The sequence below is a fragment of the Taudactylus pleione genome, unplaced genomic scaffold (genome assembly GCF_031769625.1).
Source record: "Taudactylus pleione unplaced genomic scaffold, aTauple2 ptg000279l, whole genome shotgun sequence".
NCBI classification, from domain to species: domain Eukaryota; kingdom Metazoa; phylum Chordata; class Amphibia; order Anura; family Myobatrachidae; genus Taudactylus; species Taudactylus pleione.
In genome coordinates, this window is record NW_028284681.1 from 1,271,467 (window position 1) to 1,296,290 (window position 24,824).

General features: G+C 43.4%; 1 protein-coding gene across 6 annotated transcripts in view; it reads left to right on the forward strand.

Moving 5' to 3' along the window:
- The window catches only part of SLC35H1 (solute carrier family 35 member H1), a 38,704-nt gene extending 14,594 nt beyond the window's left edge, over positions 1–24,110 (forward strand). For 2 of the 6 annotated variants that reach the window (XM_088481899.1, XM_088481901.1), the window contains 9 exons: positions 12,281–12,418; positions 16,027–16,177; positions 16,674–16,737; positions 16,872–16,944; positions 19,866–20,034; positions 20,986–21,069; positions 21,259–21,434; positions 23,510–23,639; positions 23,746–24,110. In XM_088481899.1, the coding sequence (XP_088338025.1) occupies positions 12,281–12,418; positions 16,027–16,177; positions 16,674–16,737; positions 16,872–16,944; positions 19,866–20,034; positions 20,986–21,069; positions 21,259–21,434; positions 23,510–23,639; positions 23,746–23,837 (1,077 nt within the window). In that variant the 3' untranslated portion in view covers positions 23,838–24,110. Of the gene's footprint in view, positions 1–12,249; positions 12,419–16,026; positions 16,178–16,673; positions 16,738–16,871; positions 16,945–19,865; positions 20,035–20,985; positions 21,070–21,258; positions 21,435–23,509; positions 23,640–23,745 lie in introns of those variants that run through there. The other 4 variants (XM_088481900.1, XM_088481902.1, XM_088481905.1 and 1 more) reach the window with 3 other exon arrangements.
- Positions 24,111–24,824: the final 714 nt, after the last annotated feature.

Consider the following 24,824-nt stretch of genomic DNA (forward strand, 5'->3'; position numbering starts at 1 on the left):
TAAGGAGATTCATTAAAAGTAATTAACAGGCCTATATAGTTCTCATTTTCTTTGTTAAAATAAACAGTCCAAAGTGAAACTTCTTGTAGCAGATGAACCCAAAATAAAACTTTGGGGATTTATTAACAATAGTGTGAAACATGTTTTGAGGTTTTTCAAAATTTTATAAAAAATTGGCTGTGAGAGAATCAAGATTTTGAAATGTTTTTCATTTATATTGAAACATAGCACAGCAGTATATAACAGGAAAGCCTGTAAAGAGGTTTAAAATGAGACCTTGCCCAACTCTCTAGCTCAATTGTGTGAGCTGCAAATGCAGTATAAAAAATGTTAATAGCCAATATTTCATTAAATTGCAGCTTTAAAGGCATATAGTGTCAAAACCAGTGTACTTATCAACTTATTTGGGGAGTTTTCTTTCCACCTGATGCAGCATATATTATACCAAATTTAATTGAAACTAGAGATTGTATGGTAGAGTTTTTAAAAATGTGTGTTGATGGGCAGTGACCACTGCTGTAGAGTCAGTGCTTCAAACATGTAAAATGACTACTTCTGCCAACAAGTAATGCATTACTTATTAGTTGCACTATTGTTAGAATATTTCCAGTAATTAGTGTGTTCTCCAATAACTAATGCACAATGCTGTACCAGCATTATTAGTACTCCAGCTATCCCCTGTGCTGTACAACTCCACTACTGACATTAGTATCACTAGTTAATGGTCACTGCTGTCCCCCTCCTCCCTGGTACACTTCCTGTTACTGTAGTGGGAGCTGTTGGTGGGGAGAGGTTGTATGTGGCAGCTCTCACTGTGCATGTTGGAGACTGGACAGCCCGTGGCTATTCTTGTATAGCTTGCTCTCATGTGTTTGGGTTACATTAAGGGTCACAGTCTTCAGTTTCACTATACAACTACAGTGGCATTTTTGGTTTTTTTTTGTCTGAGAACAATGATATTCTATTGAAAACAAATAGAACAACCCAGCCTTGCTGACTGTGCTGCTAGTCTTGGGTTTCTACTCTTATTTATCAAAATTCATTATATTCTTCAGTAACTAATAAAATACTGCTGCTAATATTCACCTAGTGCCCCTCTAGGACAAATTTATATATATATATATATATATATATATATATATATATATATATATATCTAAAAAAGGAGGTGAGAAAAGGCGCTCTCTGGTGTAGTATTTTAGAAATATTTGAATTTTCAAGATAAGTATTTCAAGTACCTTTTTGGATGCGGCAGGGCGAGAGGAGGTGTGAGGAGGTTCCACCATTGAATGTACGGGGAAGAGCGGAACCAAAGTGATTGTTTCAGAATTCCGAGGGCACACTTGATAAAGTTTAATGTCGATTCTGGGATTCTTTTTGAGAACGAGTACACGCTGGCTCCACACTAAGACCCCTGATGTGCCTGTTTTTTAATTGATGAAGGTATTTGAATTTTCAAGATAAGTATTTCAAGTATTTCTAAAATACTACACCAGAGAGCGCCTTTTCTCACCTCCTTTTTTAGATACTCTACTACTATTGGAGATGATACAACAACAGTCTCTCAGGAGAAAATTGGCGGCCACCTGTCACACGGGGAGTGTATTTTTGGAAGAATTAATTTTAAAGGACTTAAACACAGATAATTCTTGGTGTAGCGCTATTAACAGTACCCTTGTTCTATATATATATATATATATATATATAGATATATAGATATATAGATGTGTGTGTGGCCAGAGCATTGTGGCACTGTACTAAGAATAATGGAATGTGTGTGATATAATCTTTAAGGAGTTCAGAGACCATGCACATGAATAACACCCACTAAGGCATATAAAACCTAGAATATTGTTCTTTAGGAGTACATTGATCACCACTTTTTTCAAAAGTAAGGAGAGTAATTCTGAAAGGGTAAGGTGAAATACATGAGCGTTTCTACTGCCTTTCTGTGTGCAAGTATTGCAGTGAACAGAGGGGTGAGAGCATGCTTGTGACGCACTTCAAACTAGAAAGATAAGGTAGGTGCTTTTGGATAATAGTGGACCAATGCAGTGCAAGACTATTGTCTTCCAACCCAATGAGATCCCTTGAAAAGACAGAACCTAAAAGTAATATGTAGAACAGAGATGCCAATTGAGGATAATTCAAATCATAATGGTAGAAATAAACAAAGTGCACCTGATTACCAAATTTGTGGTAACAATTATAAAAGAGTGTACACTTTAAAAGTTTGCTCATTATGTCGCTTATCATATCAGCATCACATAAATTTCTATTAGAATCCTGAACAAGCAAATTAATGCACCATTTTTGATTGTATAATAAAACAAAAACTATATATTTTGATATTCAGACATGTGCCAGTATGGCGGAGTGTACAAAACTTGCAGTGAACCCCTGTACTCCATATAAATACCCCAAATAAGATGTAATGAAGGGGTTGGGTGTGAGTCCCAAAAAAATATATGCACCTCTATCAATGCCTGTTTTAAAGTAGGTGTAGACAATAGTATGTGCATGTCTCAGCGAGCCCAGAGCATCTCCTATATAGTAACAAGTATATTTATAAAATTGTAGTAGATGCAACAGAAAAGTGATACTCAATCTCTCGGTATTCTGGTGCTGGCAGGGCTGGCTCCAGGGGTCTGAGCACCCTTTGCCGGCTCTTTACACGACGCCTCTACATCGCACTTGTCAAAGCCGCCTGCGACCGAAAATGGGGGCATGGCCTTATTACCATATGTCACGCCTTCTATGTGACGTTATTTGGAGGGGGGCAGCCTAACTAGCTGGGCTTCCCCCAGCCCTCTCCCGTCATAAAATGGATGGCTGCGTGCATGCGCGCAGCATCCTTTCAGACTCCTGAGTCTGGCACAGCTGCGGTGGTGGGGGTCCCCAACAGCCCGATTTGACCACCTGCTGGCCACTTTGGCCCACGGGTGGAACAGCGGGACACTACTGTCCCGCTGAAATCGGGATGTGGGGGAGTGATGCGCCCTCTGGGTGGCGCGCCTGTTCGACCGCACTGGTCGAACACCCCTAGAGCCAGCCTTGGATGCTGGTATGTGCACTGACTGGTATCTGCAGGTGAGTGCCGACAAGCATTTCACCCAGTGGCTTGTTCACAAGTGCACAAACTGCAGTGCGCCTGGCAGGCACGGGGAAAGGATCTGGACGACTGTTTGGAATTTAAAGTACCCACACTCTTCCAGCACCACTATACCCCAACCTGTTCCCAGTATTTACCATTTGACTCAAAATAATGGATTTACTAAACTCAGTGCTTACATAGCATACGTGCCTACTCTACTGGAAAGTTTGTGAGAGTCCCGAATGTCGAGTGGCTTCGTCTGGCACCCAGAAAAGTAAGCAAGACTCCTGGAGGCCACTCACTGCTGCCACTACCTAATTACAAGTGAAGTGGACGTTCCTGGGCAACTTTATGACGCAAAGTGCAATAGTCATTCAGTGATTATTTGCAGCTGCAAATTATGGAGAACCCTTACGACGCATGTGTTACAGGGTGCATGCGCAAAGTTGCTGTTGCAATCAATTCAAATAGTATCAGAAATGTGGCGGAAAAGTAATCGATGGTTCTCGGCGGTGATTGGGATGTGACATCTAGTGCATGCAGAAATGGCCTGTTCATTGGGCTTATTATGGGAGTGTCGCAGGCATGTCCATGCAAGCAGCTGCGTTCCCAGACATACAGCAGCTAGCATAGGAGGCCGTAGTCAGACTGAGAAACTGTGCTATTGGGCTGGTGTGAACAATGGTGGTGTATAAGGATACACCAAACGTAATTGCATAGGAAAAGTGAGCATCTCTTGTCTGGCCACACATATGTACACAAGGGACGAAGGAGTTTCTAAGCCGTTTGCATAAAGTTGCAGACAGGCACCTGCAAATAGACGCTGCTCTATGTGCTTTTGCATGCGACTTAGAATCAGGCCCATGGTCTCTTAGCATAGTGTGCCAGTGAATGGGGCATACTGTTCCTACTAGTCCATATTGAATAAGCACAGATGGAGTAATGGTTAGCATTACTGCCTCACATCATTGAGGTCGTGGGTTCAATTCCCACTACTGCCCTAACTCTGTCGAGTGGGCATATACTCCCTGTGCTTGCTTGGTTTTCCTTCGGGTACTCCAGTTTCCTTAACAAAATTATCCCTTGTGTGAATATGTGTGAGCATGTGATAGGGAATATAGATTGTAAGCTTCACTGGGGCAGGGACTTGTGTGAATGGCCAAATATTCTCTGTAAAGTGCTCTGGAATATGTGTGTGCTATATAAATAACTGGTAACAAATAGTATGTCGAAAAGGAATTGAAATTGTATGAAGGGGATAGTTTTTCACATTCATTTACATGTTGGGCTGACATTGCAACAAACCTATGTCTTTGTGGGTGTTATTGTGTGTGAAGATAGAAACCACTGAGGGAGTTCCTGGCCTTTGCTTCAGCAGTGCTGGAGTGGAACAGGGATCTATCTTTGTGCTACTTTCTTTTTTTTTTAACTCATTAAACTTGTAATGACTTGCTCTAGTGTTGTCTTGTATTTATTTTTACATATGAAGATCTGTTGCAGCAATATATTCTACCAAAATTACATTTTCTTGATTTACTCACTTCAGAGATGCAGAGAAACAGATTGCAACTCATACGCAAAATATCATCACAGGGGAAGGGGGGGATGGAAACTCTACGGGACAATGAATAATTGAAGAAAAATAACTAGATAAAATAGGCAGCTTTGTTGAAACAATATTCTGCAGGTCACCGTTTGCATAACAGGGTTACGCAAAAAGTTCAATCACTTGAGTACATCAGGCCTGGTAGTTACATTTCATTGCTTACACATAAGGGACATTTGTAATAAGGTTCTCTGGGTCCTAAACACCCTTATCTACCAGACTAGCACAGAGCATGTTCCATCCTGTACTATCAATGGACATTATTGCCAGAGAAGCACATTATACACTAGGATTCTTTAATTTAAGTTTGTATTCTGCACCTCATTAAACCTTTTGGAAACGGCAACTAAAATGATCACTAAATGGATCTATGTGTTTTGATAAGCTCATGCATTATTTTCAGTGGATCATACTACATGGACTCAGATAAGCTGTCAGATTTGTACGATAACGATCCTATCGTTATCGTTTAAATCTGACAGCTTCTGGCCCCTGCAAATGTCCAAACGTTGGTCGATGCGCGCCCACGTATGGTCGTTATTGACCATCATCGGTAGTCCGTGCAAGCAGGCATTCCTGGTCGATATCGAACAGGTTAGCCTGTTTACTGTAGGGACCCGCGATCGCTTGCAGCATGTGTTGGATGTTCGATAACTATCATCCAACACATGCAGTACGATCAGGATACAATCGTTATCTGATGGTCCGACGACCAACACCCCCCACCCCCCGCTGCACTGTGTGTACGCACCATTAGGGTATGCTAGGTCAGAGTAATGATCCATATGCTTAAATGGTGCTACCATTATGCTGATTTGCAGTTCAAATGACAGGGCTACATGTAAAGCTTTATTGGTACAAAGCCATAATATATAGTTTGCCTGCTTCCTACGAGGGTGGTTCAGTTAATAAGGTAACGACCTCTCATTGCGTAAATGTATTCAACTCGTACATACACCTTTAATCAATAGTATGTACAGATTATTTATATACATAGTCACCATACTTGTCTAAGCATTTGTTCCAACGATACACCATGGCATCTATCCCGGCATAGAAGAAATCAATGTCAAGTGCCTGAAGCCAGGACATGACTGCTTGCTGAACTTCACCATTGGTTGTGAATTGCCTTCCACCCAGGTGCTTCAATAGTCCAAAGAGCTGGAAATCACTCTGTGCCAGGTCAGGGCTTTAGGGAGGATGGTCCAGTACCTCCAGAGGCGTCTCTTAGAGAGGAAGGGGGCCTGTGTGCCTTTCCCTTCCGGGGCACCCTCCTCTCTTCCTGGCAGCCGACTACCGGAGCATTAGTAGACTCTGGGCACTAGAGTGTGCCCGTAGTCTACTGTGCATGCGCAAAACGCCGGAAGAATGGCCGTGACAGCCATTTTTCTGGCTTTTTGTACAGCGCTGACACCCAGCACGGGACCTCAGAGAGGTAAGTTTTAAATAATGTGCGGTGCGGGCCCCCCCCTGGATGTGAGGGCCATGTGCACCACACACCCTGCACCAATTATAGATACACCCCTGAGTACCTCCCAATGGTAGCGCCATAACAAATAACTCGCAGTTGGCTGAGTGTGGCCTGTCGTTCTCGTGCCGCAATCACAGCAACCCAGGTTGTTTGAGACGCTTGCAGAGGACAAATAGTTGCAAAGTGTCACATTAGCAGACGGCATTCTTAGTATCTTCCTTGGTGAAGAAATCAAAAAGAAGCACGCCTTTGTGGTCCCAAAACACAGTCGCCATGACCTTTTCTGATAGAGTTGTCTTGAATTTCTTTGAAGATGGGGACGATGTGTGTTTCCATGTCATGGATGCTTGCTTATCAGATGTCACATGATACGCCCACATTGCATCGCCTGTAACAATGGAGGAACTGCACTTCCTCCTCATGGTACCTTGTCAAGTGCAGGAGAGACAATCCATACTATTGGTTTTGTTAACTTCTGTGCGTTACTTCAGTACCCAGCGTGAACACTTTTTTTTTTTAATGTACTTCTGTAGCTCATGAACGACAATGTGCGCAGTACCCACTGAGATGTTCAATTCATCAGCAATATCACTAACTCGAATGCGTCTGTTCTTAGACCTTCAATGTAGCACAAATTGTCATCTGTGGTGGACGTGCTTGGCCAACCTGATTGCTGCTCGTCTTGAACGTCTGTCCTGCTATTATCAAAAGCAGTGCAGCGAACCCAAACCTGTTTCTGTGACATGACATTATCATTGTGCACCTCGACAAGTTGGTCGATGAATTTCAGCTGCTGATTTGCCTTTTAGATGCAGAAATATGATCAAACTACACACCTCAATGTTTGACCATGTTTTTGCCAGCCCCACCATCTTACAGCTGATGTTGGGACAGTCTAATGGCTGTGAGGGCAAGCAGTGCTCTACCTGCTCTGGCCTGCTGGGAACTTAGAATGAAATAGAGAAAATTACACACGTGAGAAGTCTTTTACCTTTCTTACTGAACCACTGTCGTCCCTTTTCCTCCCCAGGATCTAATATACATAATCGGTGCCACAGAACGCAACTGCTTTTGTGCTGCAGTTCTGCACTTTAATTAATGAACTTTTGGTGCATACACATGGTCAGATATGTCAGATGAACGATTAACCAACAATTTGAACTAATTTTGCCTGTATTAAAATGAATGGAATCGTCCAAATCTGACTGCAAACACATCAGATGTCAGATATTGTTATTATCTGACAAACGGGAACGCGCATCGTTCATCTGACAAACGTCAGATTTCCTTCAGATATGAACGATTTTTAAAATCGTTATTGTACAGATCTGAAGGAAAATCTGACCGTGTGTATGTATCATTTTACTTTGATACAAGCAGGAAAAATGTATTTGAAACTGGTTGCTTTATAAGGTTATGGTCATCTAATGGTAATTATTCTATTGTGATTTTTCTTTCTTTTAGGGTCAAATATGCAATTACTTTTATTGGGAACAATTTTTATTTTGGATCCAGAATAAACGTCACTCTGACGCTTGGGGTCCTAGCTAAAAAATAACTGTACATCACTGCATTTAGGTGACATATAAAAATAGAACCCACTATTTTTAATTCTGTAGTACACATGACTGTTTTTTATAATGTTAACTTTGTTTTTAAAAACTTCACAATGCAGAAGGCTCTTTATACCCTAACGTGTGCTGACTACAATGGTGCGCAAAGGCAACCATTAACGCATAAAAATAAATTTTATTATGCATTAACACTTTCTTGACCATCACTGCATGGTTCATGATATCTAACCACATTTGGAGGTCCATCGCTATAAATCCCATGTATGCCTTGAGATATCTAATCTTGTGTGTGTGTGTGTGTATATATATATATATATATTTGTTTCAGCAGAAAATAATCATTTTAGCCATTGTCAATGTAGAGCACAGTAGGAGCAGCAAGAAAAAGCCCCGGTGTCCAAAACTTCCTAGTGATAAAAGATATGAAATGCAAGCTTTAGGTTTCATGGAGTTTGACTGTACAGCACCAAATACAACTTTTTCCTGTTTGGTAGTCTCTATCAACTTCTATTTGTAACTTTTAATAATTTTTTTCTGATAATACCACAAATCAATATCTTAAGAGCGGTTCCATGGTAGCAGGGTAAACTGCAGCATACAGCGTTCTCTGCAAATTCATAACCTGTACGTTTTTGCAAATTACTATATTGTTTAATACCAGCTTATTGCCCATTGCTGCTTTTAGAAGATGTCCTTATGCTCACATGAGTTACATTAAAGATTATCTGTTTATCTCAGGGGTAACCAACCCTGGTCCTCGAGAGCTACCATCAGTGCATGTTTTCCAGGTCTCACAGAATAGCAAGTGAAATAATTAGCTCCACCTGTGGATCTTTTAAAATGGGTTACCCTCATACACTGTGCGATATAGTAGCCGATCCGACGGATTGGTACGATATCGCTGATATATCGTACCGTGTGTGAGCATGATATCGGCCAGTGTGCGCTCCCGTGGGATCGTACATCGCACCTGCAGATCTTACTGCATGTTCACTTGATCTGGGGATGCGATGTACGAACCCATGCAGTGCTATGCGAGAGGGGGAAGGGGTGTGCCGGCATATCGAGCAGTCAGCCACCCGATCGCTCCATGTATGGGGACAGCCCGATATGTCGGCCGTCGGATCGCAAGGTGCATATCGCACCGTGTATGGGGGCCTTTAGTGAGTAATGAACCCAACCGTGCACCTGCTGGGTGTCTGAAAAACGTGAACTGTTAGTAGCTCTCGAAGACCGGGTTGGCTACACCTGGTTTAGCTCATAAATGCCATTGGCAAAAAGCCACAAGTTTTAGACCTATGTAAACCACAATTGATTTAAAATGTTGGCCTATTTATTTAAATTTACTGTTTCAAATCAGCATGGAGAAATAGGCATAGCTCAGAGCACTGCTTCTCAAACTCTGGACCTCATTCAGAGGCGGTCGAACACGGAGCGATTGGTCGTAGCGAGCAATGTTTTTTTCAACTGCGCATGCGTGTACATGGCAGTGTGCGTGCGCAAGCCTGTCTATCCGACCGCAATCCTCTTGCTCGTTAGTCACGAGGTTGTAGCTGTGATTGACATTTCGTGCCGTTTGTGGGTGGTTACAGGGGAAGGTGCTTGTGAACGGGGGTGTGGTGGTGCGGACGCAGGCGTGGTTGACCTTAAAAAGGGCGTTTCAAGGGCGTGCATATATTACTGAGCGAGTCATCACACAGGTGTTGATCGTGCTGGCGTAGGTTGCCGCCTGCAACCGACTCTGAATTAGGCCGTAGAGATAGGAGGTGTGCTTTCATTGTTGTGGGTGTTTCCGCACTTACGATGAACGTTGCCACTGAGCGCTCTTTTTGCATATTCTCCATCACTTTGGGTGCTATCGATCGCTCCCGAGCAACCGCCTCTGAATGAGGTCCACTGTCCTCAAGACACACTACCAGAAAGTCTAGGTTTTAAGGATATCCATGCTTGAGCACAAATGGTTAAATCAAAATGACAGAGTATGGAAAATATTTAAATCCTGGACTGTTAGTGCATCTTGACTCAGTTTGAGAAGCGCTGGCTCTGTTGATCTGTATTTGAAAGCATTACCTTAGCTATGTCTTTGAATAACTATACCTGTCTGGTATATATACTTTAATAAAATAATGTGTTAATGTAAGTCTTAAAGGTGTATTCTGCTTGTGATGCATGGGCTGGTGGTTCCTACGTTACAGTAGCATCATTGCTTCCCACAGTCTTCACAAATACGGAGACACATTTATTTAAAAAGCCACCTGTTGCCACTACCAAGATGACGAAATGAGAGACACTCCTTGTCACCAAATCCACCCGCAAATGCTCGGCGTAGTGAGCTATGTTTTGGATAAGGATAATGTGCAATGTAGAAGGTACTAGTTTCCAGAATGGGATGTCTGTAATCTGTATGTGAGGAGGAAATGGGGTTAGTACCCAGGAATCGGTATGATTGGAATCCCGGCAGAGGAGGAAATCCCGATCGTCCTAAGGTAAGTATTGACTAACCTATTTCTACCCCCTAACCCTCCCTTTGGGGTGCCTAACCCTAACCTTCCCCACAAGTGCCTAACCCTAATCCCCCCCCGGGTGTGCCTAACCCTAACCTGGCAGGGTGCTTAACCCCAGGATCCCCCCCCCCGGGAACCCTAAACCTAACCCTCCCCCCCGCGGCTGTCAGTGCCCGGCGTCCCTTCGATCGGGATGCCGGGCACCGGTCTCCCGACATCGGTAAAATGACAGGTGTCTAGATTTAGACACCTGTCATTTAACCCTCGCCAGGATTAAGCAGTCGGGAAGCCAGCTGTCGGCATTAGGTTAGCCGACTTCCCGACTGCATACCAGTACCCATTGTACCCAGCGTTCCGGGCGGCTACGCTTTGCCTTGGTACCGTGCACCCATAATGCTGCATTGTTATTTGCTGCAATAAATGTACTAATGCCTAGAGAATTGCTGTATACGTCCCATCTGTTACAAACACTGATGAGAAAATAGCTATATTCCTGTACAAGCCCTGGCTCACAGTCCACATATCTAAAAGGCTCCAAGGCTGGCAGACAAAGGTTATAGAACAGGATCTGTAATCTAAGTAAATAAAATGTCTGTAAACACAAGAAGGGGAGCTTTCTCTCCAGAGTATCACATGAAATGAGCTGTTACTATTCAGTTAGTAGGGTGTTCCTGGGCTGCCACTCTTCTATGAAGTGTTAAATGAGGGCAAATCTGCAAATGTTGACTGCAACATCAAAATAAGCGTGGACACATTTTGGGTAAGTTATCTGGAAAGGTGATGTTAGTAATCCATGTAACATGAGATGTTGATGTGGTGTTTTAACATTGTCTTGGGCAAAAATCAGGTAATTTATTTTAACACTAATGGACAGGATAGATCACTAATTTCTATTGCTCTCTGGGCCTGATTCAGCAAGGAACGCAAAGGAGAGAACATGCACTTGGCCAATGTTTTTGCACGGTGCGTGCGCGAACTAGCCAGAGCGATCGGGTTATGGTACGCAAACCACATGCAGTGTGTATGTAGACCCTTCTGAAATTGATTGACAGGAAGTGCCGTTTGTAGGGGGTGGTCAGGCGAACGCAGGCGTTATGACGCTGTTGTAGGGGCGTGCATAATTAAGGCAGTGCAGTGGCATACACAGCCATACCGTAAGCTGTACCTAGGAAGCGGGAAAAATCCTGCAGCAGGTGAGGTCAAGTCAACCACTATTATGCTAATGGGTCTCGATGTTACCGATGTTTACACTATCTTGCATGCTGATCAGGCTGTGAGTAAAGGGAGATGGATGGCTTAGTATGGGGCTGGGCGTCTGCAACTTGTGTTGTGGTCTCCGTGCGTATGCATTGATTAGCATATTCTCGCAGTGAATGGGTGCGTGCACCTGCATCCGTGCGTTCCTTGCTGAATCAGGCCCTCTGTTCACTCCATCCATGCGTTGCAATTATTTTTGATGCTAGACTACAAGATTTTTTTGACCTTTTCTATAGATACACTTTTGATGGATGTTTCTCATTGCAACGTTGTTTTTCTTTGTTTAGCTCCTCTTTTCAGTTGGAAATAGTGGTAATAATGTGATTACTCAATTGGACAGTGCTGTCAAAATTAGACATTTTGTAAGGTCCTTCTACTTTCCTCTGCCCAATCAGATTAGTCATATCATCTGTTGTCTTGTGTCTGGGTGCAATGGGCCACACCATAATCTATTGTGTGCTGACACATAACTACACAGCTCTCACTTTATTCAAAATTCTCAAAGCATCCAGGTATGAACATTTAAACTTGTGGTATTGTGCTTGCCCTGGAATGCCAGGGAAGAAGGATTGTTTAAGCAGAAATAACAGGACAGAAAAGAGAACAAACTAACATTAGGTGCATGTTCTATATAAAACATGCATATAATATATGACATGTCGTCATAAATATTAGTAATTGGTGTTAGGTCACAGGATCAGTAACCGCAATCGCCTAATTTGGTTTTACTCTGTGTTTCTCAGTTGCATTTTGCTTGCATACATTGTATTGCAGCAAACCATTGGAGTGACCGGGAAGATGAGTTTACCTTGCTGGGCCATAATATGGAAGATTCTTCTCACAGTGGGACTGGTGCTTTTCTATTACTCCTTCTCCATTGGGATAACCTTCTACAACAAGTGGATACTAAAGGTGCGGAATATTGTGTGAAGGACAACTTTTGGATGTATATCATGGTATTTAAGTTGAGTAGTATTTAGTGACTTATATGAGGAAATGTATTACAGCAGGGGCGTAACTAGAACTTTGTGGGCCACATAGCAAAATCTTGAAAAGCTTCCTCACCCCCTCCCCTCATTGGCACCGAGACGTTAAAAAAAAAAAAAACATTTGCCCCCACATGAACAAAGAAAACATACCCAGAGTACTGCTGTACACCAGTCTATGCTCCTCTACATAAGTCTAGAGCTACCTGGCAGCCACTTACCTTCACAGACAGCTGTCACTTTTTGTGTTAAACTGCCTCATTGATTGCACAGCCCGTGCTCCTCCACTGAAGCGTACACAGCAGTCGTCATGCAGCCCATCTGCTGGCTGGCTTAATGGCCTCATGGGATTTGTAGTTTATCTTTTACTGCTCACACTCTGAGCAGTTAAAGTTAAACTACAAACCCCATGTGCCACTCTTCCTCCAGCTCTGGCTGGTCTGGTGCCTCTGGCTTGGTCTGACAGGGGACGTCAGGGTTGTGGATAGATCCCCTTCCGTAGATGTACCCTGACGTCATCAGTTACTTTCCAACGTCATTCCCTACCATCCACGTGGACATAAAAGTGGAATACTGTGGCGAGCCACCGAACCGGAAGCGTGGCGAGCAGACAAGGTTCTTCTTTTGGTGGACTTTATGGGAATGGACTGCACTTCCGCCCTCACTCCACGTCACTTCCAGGTACAAATACTGAAGGGGATCTATACACAACTAGGGTCTCAATCCCGGGCTAGACTATCTCATATAAATAATACAGATTAGACTTACTTTATTATGTTATATATAAATATTATTTAGTTTTTCTGCTGGTGCCAGCCTGCCTGGTGTCGCAGCACAGTTCTATTTGGCAGCCGCCAATGCTTCCTCATGTTTTGGCAGCTCAACGCACAGCTAGCCTGCTGCCTGGTAGCCTGTGCAGGAAGCAGGACGCGGAGGGGCTGGAGGTGGGGCTGTTGACTGATGGCCCTGGGCTCCGCAGAGGCTTATGGGAGGAGCTGCTGCGGCTGGGCATGCGCAGCAGCTCCCCTGTCGGCCATTTTCTTTTTTAAACGTCACTAAGCTTCTGCACTTGCGCGGAAGCTGTGCAGCTGCTCCTCCGATCGCGGGACGGGGGAGTAGAGGCCCTGGGGAGGGGGATCAGACTAGTGAAGGGCGGGCTGGGCAGCTGCTGTCACTGAGCCGTGCAGCTGCCTGATCGGAGAGCTCCGGCAGCGGGACAGGGGAGGGAGGGTCAGTCATTCATTGAAGGGTTTGCTGGGCGGTCGCCTGTCACTAGCCCAGCGGGAACTGTCCCGGTGGCTAAATCCCTAATCTGCGTGACCATGTGCAAGGGGAGAGGCGGGCCCTGGTGGCAGGCCGGGCCCCATAGCAGCCGCACCCTCGGTAGCTACACCACTGTATTACAGTGCTCCCTCTTCATAGTGCCACCCACACTTAACTGAAGGCATGTTCTTTTCTTTTACTTTTAAAATGCTACATAATTTCTGCAACGCTATACAGGGAATATACAAAGTAACAATAAAACATGACATATCAGTGAACCTGTAAATGTAGGTTGATGTATCTTTGGAACAACAGCAATAAACTAAGAAATAAACTAACAAACTAGGTAGGATGTGGACAAGTGGCGAAGGTTGGGTATCTCGTTGTATCTAATAGGCAAGTGGAGGTGAGTCCCTGGGAAGGGACGGCAGTTCCTCACTCAGTGAACACTCAGAGTCTGTACCCAATGCAGGATGACCACACACAGACAGTCACCGGAACATCGAAAGGGACTAGGAGACAAGATCAGGAGCTCTAGAAGCAAGGGAAAAGCTTGTAAGGAACTTGAGGATGGAGGACCCTGCTGCCTGTGTGAGCTTACATGATACAAGGAGGGTTGAACAGTTGGATGGTGTACTGGGGAGGAGAGCAGAATGGGAGATTTAGTAGGAGGGATTGTAGGCTGTGATGAAAAGGTGAGTTTTGAGTCCACGTTTAAACTGGTGAGACTGCAGAAAGCCTGACTTATGCTGGGTACACACTGAAATGACTGACTGGTCAGTAGACCGATCCGCCCCCAAACCATCCGATTGGTAAGCTATACACACTTTCCAAATGGGTGCTCGATATGTCTGGGATAACATCACAACTGGGCAGGCATTTAAATTTGCCTGCCCAGTTGAGATGTCAGTGTCTGCAGCCCCTTCAGCAAGTGTATGTACACGTATGCACGATTTATTTCAGATATAACTGCATCAGCTGTGCTGCAAGGCCGACTTAATATGTCTGTGAACGTCGTTTGTAAACATATCTGGTATATATACCTGATGATATACTCGCGAATATCGTTTGTCGATCGAATTATATATCGACAAGTATGTATCCAGTTCCAAAGCATGTTCTTTCCATATTAAAATATATCAATTCCATTGTGTGTCACCCTCTTTTTAATGCCACCTCCAATGTAATGACAGTTTCTATTTTAAAGAAGTGGTACTAAGAGGGACAACTAACAGTACATATAGGGCACTCGCAGGCTGTTTGCCTGCACCAATAGGAGGAGAATGTAAACTGCCAAAGACTCCTGCAACAAGTCATCGCTTTACCAGGTTACCTCTTATCCTATTACCTTAAATCAATCACACTGTAACAATTCTAATATAACACATGCTGAAAACAATTCAATGCAATACTATTTTTTATGCTTGGGAATCCACACCAGTCTCAATTTATTGTTAGTGTTGCTTCTCTTCCTCCGACAGCTAGCAAAGCAGTGATCCTGCTTCATTGTCATCCTGCATTTGGCGGGCACATAGATCCATAGAGAGCTACAATGAAGGAAGAAGATTGCTGGTACTCGCAGTCCTTTGCTGTAACCGCTGCTTCCTGGTTAATCCAGGTGGTTTAAACCCTCACCAGTCCTAGCATCCAGCTTCCACTGATGAATCGCTGGGGCCTGAAAACAGGCATGTCTTTTTGTATGCACAGCTCTACAGAGCCTGCAGTTCTGTTGACATGCCCTCACTAAACGTAATCTATCAGCCAATAATGCCCTTTCAGCCACAAGTGAAAATACGATTCAGTTGCAATACGACGAATCAGCATTGACCCTAGATGCATGTGTACGGCTCCCGAACATACACAGTGCAAAAATAGGGAAAATCAATCTGCAAAACTGACGTGTTCAACTCTGTTAGTCCCTAAGTGCTTTCTGCCCATTGTGCATCTAGATTGTGGGAACTGATGTTGAGGACCTACGAGTTGCACAGAAAGAAAATATCACCAAACCCAATTATAAGACTATTTAGTATGCAAATTAATACACATCAGATTTACTGCACTGAAAGAATTTAACGTGTTAGTCAACATTCCCAAAGCTAAAATGTACATCCCCAATATCAGACTTATACTGAAATGATTTATGATGGGGGTAAAATGACATGCTATAGGTAATAAACACATACTATCAGAAACTCTCATACAAATGTTTTATGAGTGTATTGAGCTGTATGCACAATGAATAATATGTTTCCCCACTCTGGTCTTTTGCAGAAATTTCATTTCCCACTGTTTATGACCCTAGTACACCTCCTGATGATTTTTGTCTTGTCGGCATTAAGTAGGGCCCTTATGACCTGTTTCAGTGGCCATGCACGAGTTATCCTGCCATGGTCAGACTACCTCAAAAAGTTGGCCCCCACAGGTACAAACATGATATTCTCCTTTGTGATTTTGACCTTGTCTGATGACCTTCTGTTTCATTGTCTTGATTGGTTGTTTATCGGTATATAGCTGTGATGAGCTAGATGTAGTTCTAATATTAGGCTGCAAGCTTTTTGAGATTTAACTATATTAATTTTGTATGGGTTTGTAGATCTCTTTGTGGATTATTTGAATATGCCAATGTTCTCACTGTTACTGAATTGTTGCCGCTTGTCCAGCATAGATGACAATCCCTGATTCAGTCAGCCATAACTTCTGTTCAACAGACGCCTCTTTCTCTACGTAATTGAGAGAGTAAATCTGACCCAGTTTCCACCTCCAGCACTAATGGCTCTTCCCTCCTTGCTGGCAGCGCATGGTAACCATTCAGCAATGGCGAGGTACATGGGATGTCACTGAAAGCAGAGATTGATTAATGGTGCATTTTATTAATATCATTAAGAAGTTTAATAATTACTGTTGTGTTCTGTATTCAGCTTTGGCCACGGCTCTGGACATTGGACTCTCCAATTGGAGCTTCTTGTACATCACAGTGTCTCTGTAAGTCGGTAGAGTGTCTCAATAGATGAACTAGATCTATAGTAAACCTGGGGGTAGACGGCAGAGCAAAAATCTTTTTTTGTGGTTGTATGACAATATCTTTGTAACACTGCATTATATTTTCTGGTTACCAGGTACACCATGACAAAGTCCTCAGCCGTTCTCTTCATCCTCTTCTTTTCGCTGCTCTTCAAGTTAGAGGAGCTGGTGAGTCGTTGGGGCTGGCGCAGGGCAGGGACGGAGTGTACCAGATCTTAAACAGCTAAATTGATCTGCCAGAAGCATTTATGATGAACGGTTTTAATTAAGGAATATTATAGGGCAGGTAATTTTAAGTATGATGGGAATAACTAATGCTAATAAATACATAAATTAAGGAAAATATATGCAATTGTAACTGATAGCAGAGTATAGTTTATGGCATACATGCCATTTATTTTCTCTAAGTTTAGCATTTATAAATAACAATGGGAACTGCCTTTTTGTTCAATGCATCACCTTTAATCATTAAAATCCAACAACTATTCTAATAATAATATTGTATGTGACTTTTACATACAGCATCTCTCTCCTTTTTACTTTGCAAAATAGCAATACATCAAATTGAGAGTTTATTGTCAGATATGGATGAATACTACAGGTGCTTAAGAAGATTTGGGTTCAGCCAGATGTTTAGCATTTAGCCCTAGAAATGGGATTCCGGTTTCCCTGCAGTTTGTATGCTCAGGACTTAAATTTGTCTCTTCTTGCAGCTAGAAATAAGGATTCAGTTGTACCTTATCTTATATATAAAATGAATTGGTCTGTCTGTTCATCCGGTTATGCATTTGGATACCCCTCCACCGTTTGGGATGAAACGAACGCAAGGTGGTCCAGTTGGATCCTGGACAGGTTTTAGGGGGCATTAGGGTTCTGGTCGGTCCTCCCGTTGGTGTACACTTGGCAGAACTTAGACCCGGGGAGCCTGTTCTGTGCATTCCACTGGCCGGATTTGGACGAAAACTGCACAGAGTGGTGACATTGGATCCCAGAAGATATACTAGGAGGAGAGGTCCCGGTCGGACCTCCCATTGGTGTACACTGGGCAGGACTTTGACCCAGGAGCCTGTTTTGGACCTTCCACTGGATGGATTTTGATGAAAATTTCATAGATGGGTGGCAATTGGTCTGGGATGCCTACCATAATAACTTGAAGATTTAAACCCGGGCAATACTGGGTACTTTTGCTAGTAACTCATGGGCAATTTAATGAGGCTTTAGAAATAGGGTTTGGTATTTTGACTAGTGATAAACATTTTACTTATTGCCTTGTAGTCCTTGTTTTACCATTGGAATATTACATATCATTTTGTGTCACTATGGGATATCCCATCTGCACCAGAATAATTGTCACAAATTGTAAATGCAAAGTTATATCACATTTCTTCTCCAGTGCTATTTACCAATATCAGTTTGTTTTCTGATATAAAGAAATGGCAATATTGCTCAATATGCTGGGAGTGCTACGGCCATACCCCCTAGTATAAGGTCATCGCAGCAGAGGGCTATGTAACTGATGACAATGGTAATATCACTGGTCGTTACACTGACCGAATGCGATATCCTTTGCTGGTATATTGTAGAGTTTCCTTATCTCCTGACAAGGTATAACATAACTCTTGCAAAATACTTTGAGGATATTTATCATATATTCTAAGGAGGACACGTCTATAGCAAGCAGTCAGACTCCAGGGGGGAATTCAATTGTTTTTTTGTGTTGTGATAATTAAGGGTGTCCGACGGAGCACTCCCTCCCAGCTATTATTTATCTAGTAAATTTTATAAAATAATAGCTAGAAGCTGATTGGCTGTGGTGGCACCACCTCCATTTGTCCTCTTTAAAGATTTGCTAAATCTCACCCTAAGTAAAAAAAATTAGCAAGCAAGAAAATATCTAATAAAAAAAAAAAATAGTCATCTAAAAGTGCTGGTTTTCAGAAGTTTAGATGTTGCCCATAGCAACCAATCAGATTCCATCTATTATCTTCTAGATGGTGTTAAGTAGAATCTGATTGGTTGCTATGGGCAACATCTCCACTTCTAAAAACCTGCACTTTAGTAAATATACCCCATAGTCTTTTGATACTTTACATATTACTCTTGGTGTAATTGCCAATTGGAGATACCATAGTTACATCAAGTGGGTTGGGTACAGGACCCTGGCAGTCAGACACAGACAGCGGCATCCTGATAGTCAGAAACCCGACAGAATTAGATAAGTACCCGAACCGTCTGGATGTCAGGATTCTGGAGCCGGGATTCCGACTACTGGCGGGATTCTGGCTCCGGTATTCCGGCCAAAGGCATCCAGACCGGCGACTTTGTATTTCTGGATAAAGAGCAAATCTGAGGACAATGCCTTAATTAAGTAATGTTATATGAGAATCAATGTATTAAAACTGGGGTGATAATGTTGAGGAAAATCCATCTTATATGGATGGGGATCAGTAAGAGATCTATTGTAAGCTCTCACTAGGAAAATACTAATGGGATTTCAAACTAATGATTGGCAGCAATAAGAAAGAGAAACATTAATACATTGAATGTCACTAATTGCATCTGTATCCATATAACCTGTGAGTAATGCTGGGTACACTTAGCGATGTGTACCCGGCGGTCAGTGACGGAATGACAGCAGGGGCCATTCGGCAGCATGGCCCTCGCTAACAGCATTCCTCGTCTGCCCAGCATGTAGGGCCGACTGAGGATATCGCTGACAAACCCGCGGGGGCGTACATCGTTGGCGCCGATGATCCCGATATGTCGGATTGGACGACATCTCGTCTAGTGTGTACCCAGCTTTAGAAGCAGCAGCACATGTTAGCCTGATTCAGAGATGGACGCTTTTGCACAGCAGCTGCGTCTTTGGAGAATATAATATTGAATAATTATTTCAGGAGGTAAGGAGATTCACTAATATAAGCCAGCAAAAGGTTTTCTATTATATATAACAAGCATTGTGATACTGTATCATTACTGATGAATAAACAGCCTTCATTTTCTCTTTGTTGTTGGGAAAATGTAAATTTTTTGCCGAGATAAATTGTCCTTGTCAATATAACCGTCGTTGTTATTCCTGTTTTATGCAGAAACCAGCTCTTATCATAGTGGTATTGCTCATTTCTGGAGGCCTCTTCATGTTTACATTCAAGTCCACACAGTTTGATGCTAGAGGTTTCACTCTGGTTCTTGCTGCTTCCTGCCTAGGAGGGATCAGATGGACCCTCACTCAAATCCTAATGCAGAAGGCAGAGCTGGGTAAGTGAAGGCTTTGACCTTAATTATTATGCAACAATTGTTTGTGCAGTTTCTATACTTTCTCAGAAATCATATGATGTCAGTAACTGCTGGAATTCTAGTGTCGGCTTACTGGCACTATGGGATTTTTTGCATTTTATGAACACTGTGACTATGGTATTACAGTTATAGTGACAGTAAAATGCTGGAATACCACAGTTTCAGTAAGCCGCATTTTCCTGCCTGGCATCATTTACTAATTTAGAAGCTACTGTTACAGAGGATAGTGCTTCTTTCTCTGTGGCCAAAAAATACCTTGTTTGTTGTAGGTCTATGACTTGAAAGCGTTATTCTTTTGTAGGTCAGTTTAATATTAACTATACGATGTTCTTTATGAAGATGAAGCACTAGACCAATCAATTTGTAGAAAAAAAATTAAGTGTTCATTGGTGTGGATCAATACAGGAGTCCAGCACACAAGTTAATTTTATCTACCATTTTCCAATGCAACTGTAATGTGCTAAGAGCCTGATGCAGGGATGTAAGCTATGCTGATGTTTTCACCAATGGAGCGATAATATTTTGCCATTGCACATGCTTCAAGGATGTATTGTTCTGACCCGGATATATTGTACACATCGTATAGTGTGTACGCCCGATTCGTCTTTCCCGACGACGGTAGTTCATCACATCTTCCCATCTGCATGGGAACGTGGTGCTGTAACATGCAGCATGTAACAATACGCCAATGTACGCCAGATTGTGCAGTGTTTGTATGGCGAATGCGATTTATTGTTACATCGCATTGCTGGGTTGCACCGTCTTATGGTGTGTACCCAGCTTTACTCTGGGATCATATGAATGTCCTGCCTCAAGAAGGTTTGTCCTATAGAAAGTTGTAAATAAAAACAGACTAATGTGAGAACTGAAAATTTCTTCTAATCCCGATTTGTTTACTGATCTTTCTCCCAGGATTACAACATCCCATAGACACAATGTTTCATTTACAGCCTGCCATGTTCCTCAGCCTCTTCCCACTCTTCATTAGCATTGAAGGTGAGATAATGAGATATATATGTAGTATTTTCAGGCATTATTATGTTGTTTAATAAACGTAATTTGCAGCGATCACTTTTTTTGTGTGGACTGTGTATATTGAATGTCAATTCTCAGTAATGGTTATTACCAGTGACAAACATCAGTTATTTGCTTCATAATGCCATGTTATATGCCCCCTTTCTCCAGGGCTGCATGTGTCCACCTCACAGCAACTGTTTCGCTATGAGGATGTTCAGGGGCTGCTTGTTCTCGTGGGTACCCTCAGTGTGGGAGGACTGCTCGCATTTGGTCTGGGATATTCTGAGTTTCTATTGGTGTCAAAAACATCTAGTCTCACCCTTTCTATTGCTGGCATCTTCAAGGTAGTATTCTCTATACTGTGTTTTTTCTAATGTTCTCATTCACTGATGGCCAGTAGCAATACTTCCAAACTCTATAGGACCGTTATTGGACATGGTGGAAAATTGCACTTACCATCTCATGCCACCACACTAGGCCGAGTCTGATGTGGCCCACAGCCAGGTTTTGTCTGAATAGTCCACCATGTGCATGGACACATTGGGCCTGATTCTGTAAGGATGATAATTGCGAAACTGCAGGCAGGCTATAGATATATGATGTATGCACTCAGGCAGCTTTGCAATTGCGATCTTTGCAGATATGGTAATGCACTGGAGGCATCATGCCCCCTGTGCATTACTTAACTGAGCTGCCTTGTTCAACGCAGCATCAGTTAATCTGCGTTACATTGGACGGCTGCGGTGACCCATAGGATCCCGCAACCAGCCGCGGCGTTTAGAGGAAGAGGCCAGGAAATCTCTGTCACCCGACGGAGATCCTGGCCTCTTCCCTCGCCCCAATGGCGGTGACACGCCTCTATTTATGGTAACGGAGGCTGTCACTGCCCCCTCCCCGTCCCCAAACGGCAGCAGACTGTCAATCAGTGACAGTCTGCTGCCAGTTTGCAAACGGACTCGTAGACCCATTCCGCACATGCGCAGAACAGGTCTGGCGCTTGCGCAGATTCCCAAACATCGGGAATCTGCATTCAGCAGTGCACTGCTGAATCAGGTCCATTGATCAGTAATCCTGTTATTCGATCATGGGATGAGCAGCAGTGTGGGCCCATGTGAGCCAGCCTCAGGCTGTTGTATTAGAACCTCACACGATGTTACCCCAATGCGCATGCGCACGACGGAGGGAGCTCCGTTGTGCGCATGCGCGAGCCAAGCTGTCGCTCCGGGTCTCGCACCAAAGGGGGCGTGCTGTCGATGGTGACTGACAGCACGCCCCCTTTGGTGGGTGTGCCGGGGGCGTGGCTGCCAGACGGAGGCGTTCCCATGGGAACGCCTAGCGTCTGGGTCCGGCCTCACTGACATCACTAGTCATGTCAGTGGGAGTGATTTTGGCTCTGATAGAGCCAAAATCACTCCAGGGCTTGCGACCACGAGACCCTACCGCAGGGTCTCGTCGCAAGCCCGACGGTCGCGATGGTCTTGACCATCGCGACCATCTTTTTGGCCGCTCGCATATGCTGTGGGTGGTCACCCACAGCTATGCGAGCGGCCAGGAGGCCGCTCCATTTTTAGGTAGGAGGGCCCTGATTCAGAGCGAGCGCTCTGGTCAGAGCGTCCGGCTCTGAATCAGGCCCACAGTTTGCCTGTCATGGAGGATGTGCTGTAGCTGCTATAAAGTGGCAGTAATAGAGAAACCATGCCTCCCTTGTACTGTGAGGTGTCTCTGTGGAAGCTTCCAAACACTTTTCTGCCTTTACATTTAGAACAAATATAAGTGATTTACCCTTTGTATTATCTTGTGTTTACCCTGCCTCGTTCATGAGTGACCAGTTCTGGTGTGCCAGTGAGAAAGCACAATGGGCCTGATTCAGAGCCGGACGCTATTTGCGCTCGCTCGTTCAGAAAAAGGGGCCGGCTATTTAAATTGAGCGCTCGCTCTTTGCAGTCTGTTGACTCCTCTATATCTGAGCGAGCAAACGAAACATGCGCTCGCTATTTTGTAAAGACGCCCCCTGGCCGCTCGCATCTTACGTCATCTCCGCTATTTATTAGATTAATCGAGTACATCGAAAGGCGTCTGAACTGCTCGCAGTGCTTGTGGTAGGATTTTCCTACCGCAATCATGCGAACAGTTCAGGCTAAGAGACAACCAAGTGACGTGGCCGATGACGCTGCTTTGTTAATTATGCACACCCTTAAAATGCCCGTTTTGACCGTTTGGCACGCCTGCGTTCGGATCACCACTCCCCGTTTTCAAGCACCTTCCCCTGTTACCTGTAAGTGTGATCTGGTTAAAACGGAAGAGGGCACCAAATGCACAAAGATGTGAATGGACCTTAACTAGTTTATCCAAGTCATAATAATATATTTAAAATATAGAATATTTTCTGAACTCTTAATTTATTTTTCTTGTCCCTCAGGAGCTCTGTGTTCTACTGTTGGCGACACATTTATTGGGTGATACAATGGACCTACTGAACTGGTCAGGGTTTGCTGTCTGTATCGCTGGCATTGCCTTGCATGTTGCTCTAAGGACTACCAATTCCAGAGGTAACCCTAGGCAAATATACAAATATTTAACATATACATAGGATGAGAATGATATTTAGTAATGTACACATTTAATTTTACTCCCCCTTGTTTCCTCATTTCTCAGATGTGATCCACAAAGAACATAGAGTATCACTAAACACAGACATGGAGCTGTTACTCAGGGGAGGTGAAGATGAAGAGGATGAGGAAACATGACAGCTGTATAGTGTGACTAACTGAGATACCTCTCTAGCTGAAAATGGAACAATAATGGGAATCTCCCTTGTGCTAAATGTAGAGGAGGGACACGTTTCTTCGCTCCAAGTGGGCAGGGAACAGATGCTGCGAAATGTATCCCTCCTTGTGCCCCCCTGGCGCTGGGCCTGGCTGTGAAATGTATTTACGTATGGACAAAGCTCTTCATGTGCTGTGACCCTGAGAGCTGGCTTCTCTCTGCTCATCACTAATTAAAAGATTCTCTTCTACTCACTACTTCTGCCATAGAATCACAGTTCCTCTGCTGTATATATTGGGTTTATAGTGATTCTGCTCTACCATTTCTTCTCATTGCCAACACACTACAGAAAGATTGCACCATATATTCTTGTCACAGGTGGATCATTTGTCTGTTTTTATTGTTAATGTGAAGCAGTTTCTACTAATGAACTAGTCCTATGCAGTGCCTATCTGGGAAGAGGTGGATGTGTATATAAAGAAGATCTTTAGTCAGCGTTTTATCTTAAGCCTGCAGGCTGTGTGATCTTTTTATGTGCTGAGAAGTACTTTGGTTTCAACCATTACCAGTAACTCAGAGATTTATTTCTTCTGTAAATCACAGCATTTCCAGTACCTCACCAGAGTCTTATCTCTTTCCACACCAGTTCCTCATTAACTGCAGAACATACAGCCGGAACTCTGATTCAAGGCTGGAACTCAAACTCCACAGGCCCCTGTCTTATATGTAGCTGATCCCACAACATATGGTGAATACAGGGTATAGAGTGGCGTTTATTTAATGCTAGGGTAATTGGGCATGGAGGAAACAAAAGGTGTCGTGAAGAGTGACATATCTGTGAACAAGAAAACGGGAAAATAAGTGTGGTTTCCTAAGAATTACACTGAAGCTGGTCACACATCTAAAGATTATCTGTCCAACCAGCCAACTAGTTGATTGGTTGGAATAAAAATCTGGTAAGGTATGGG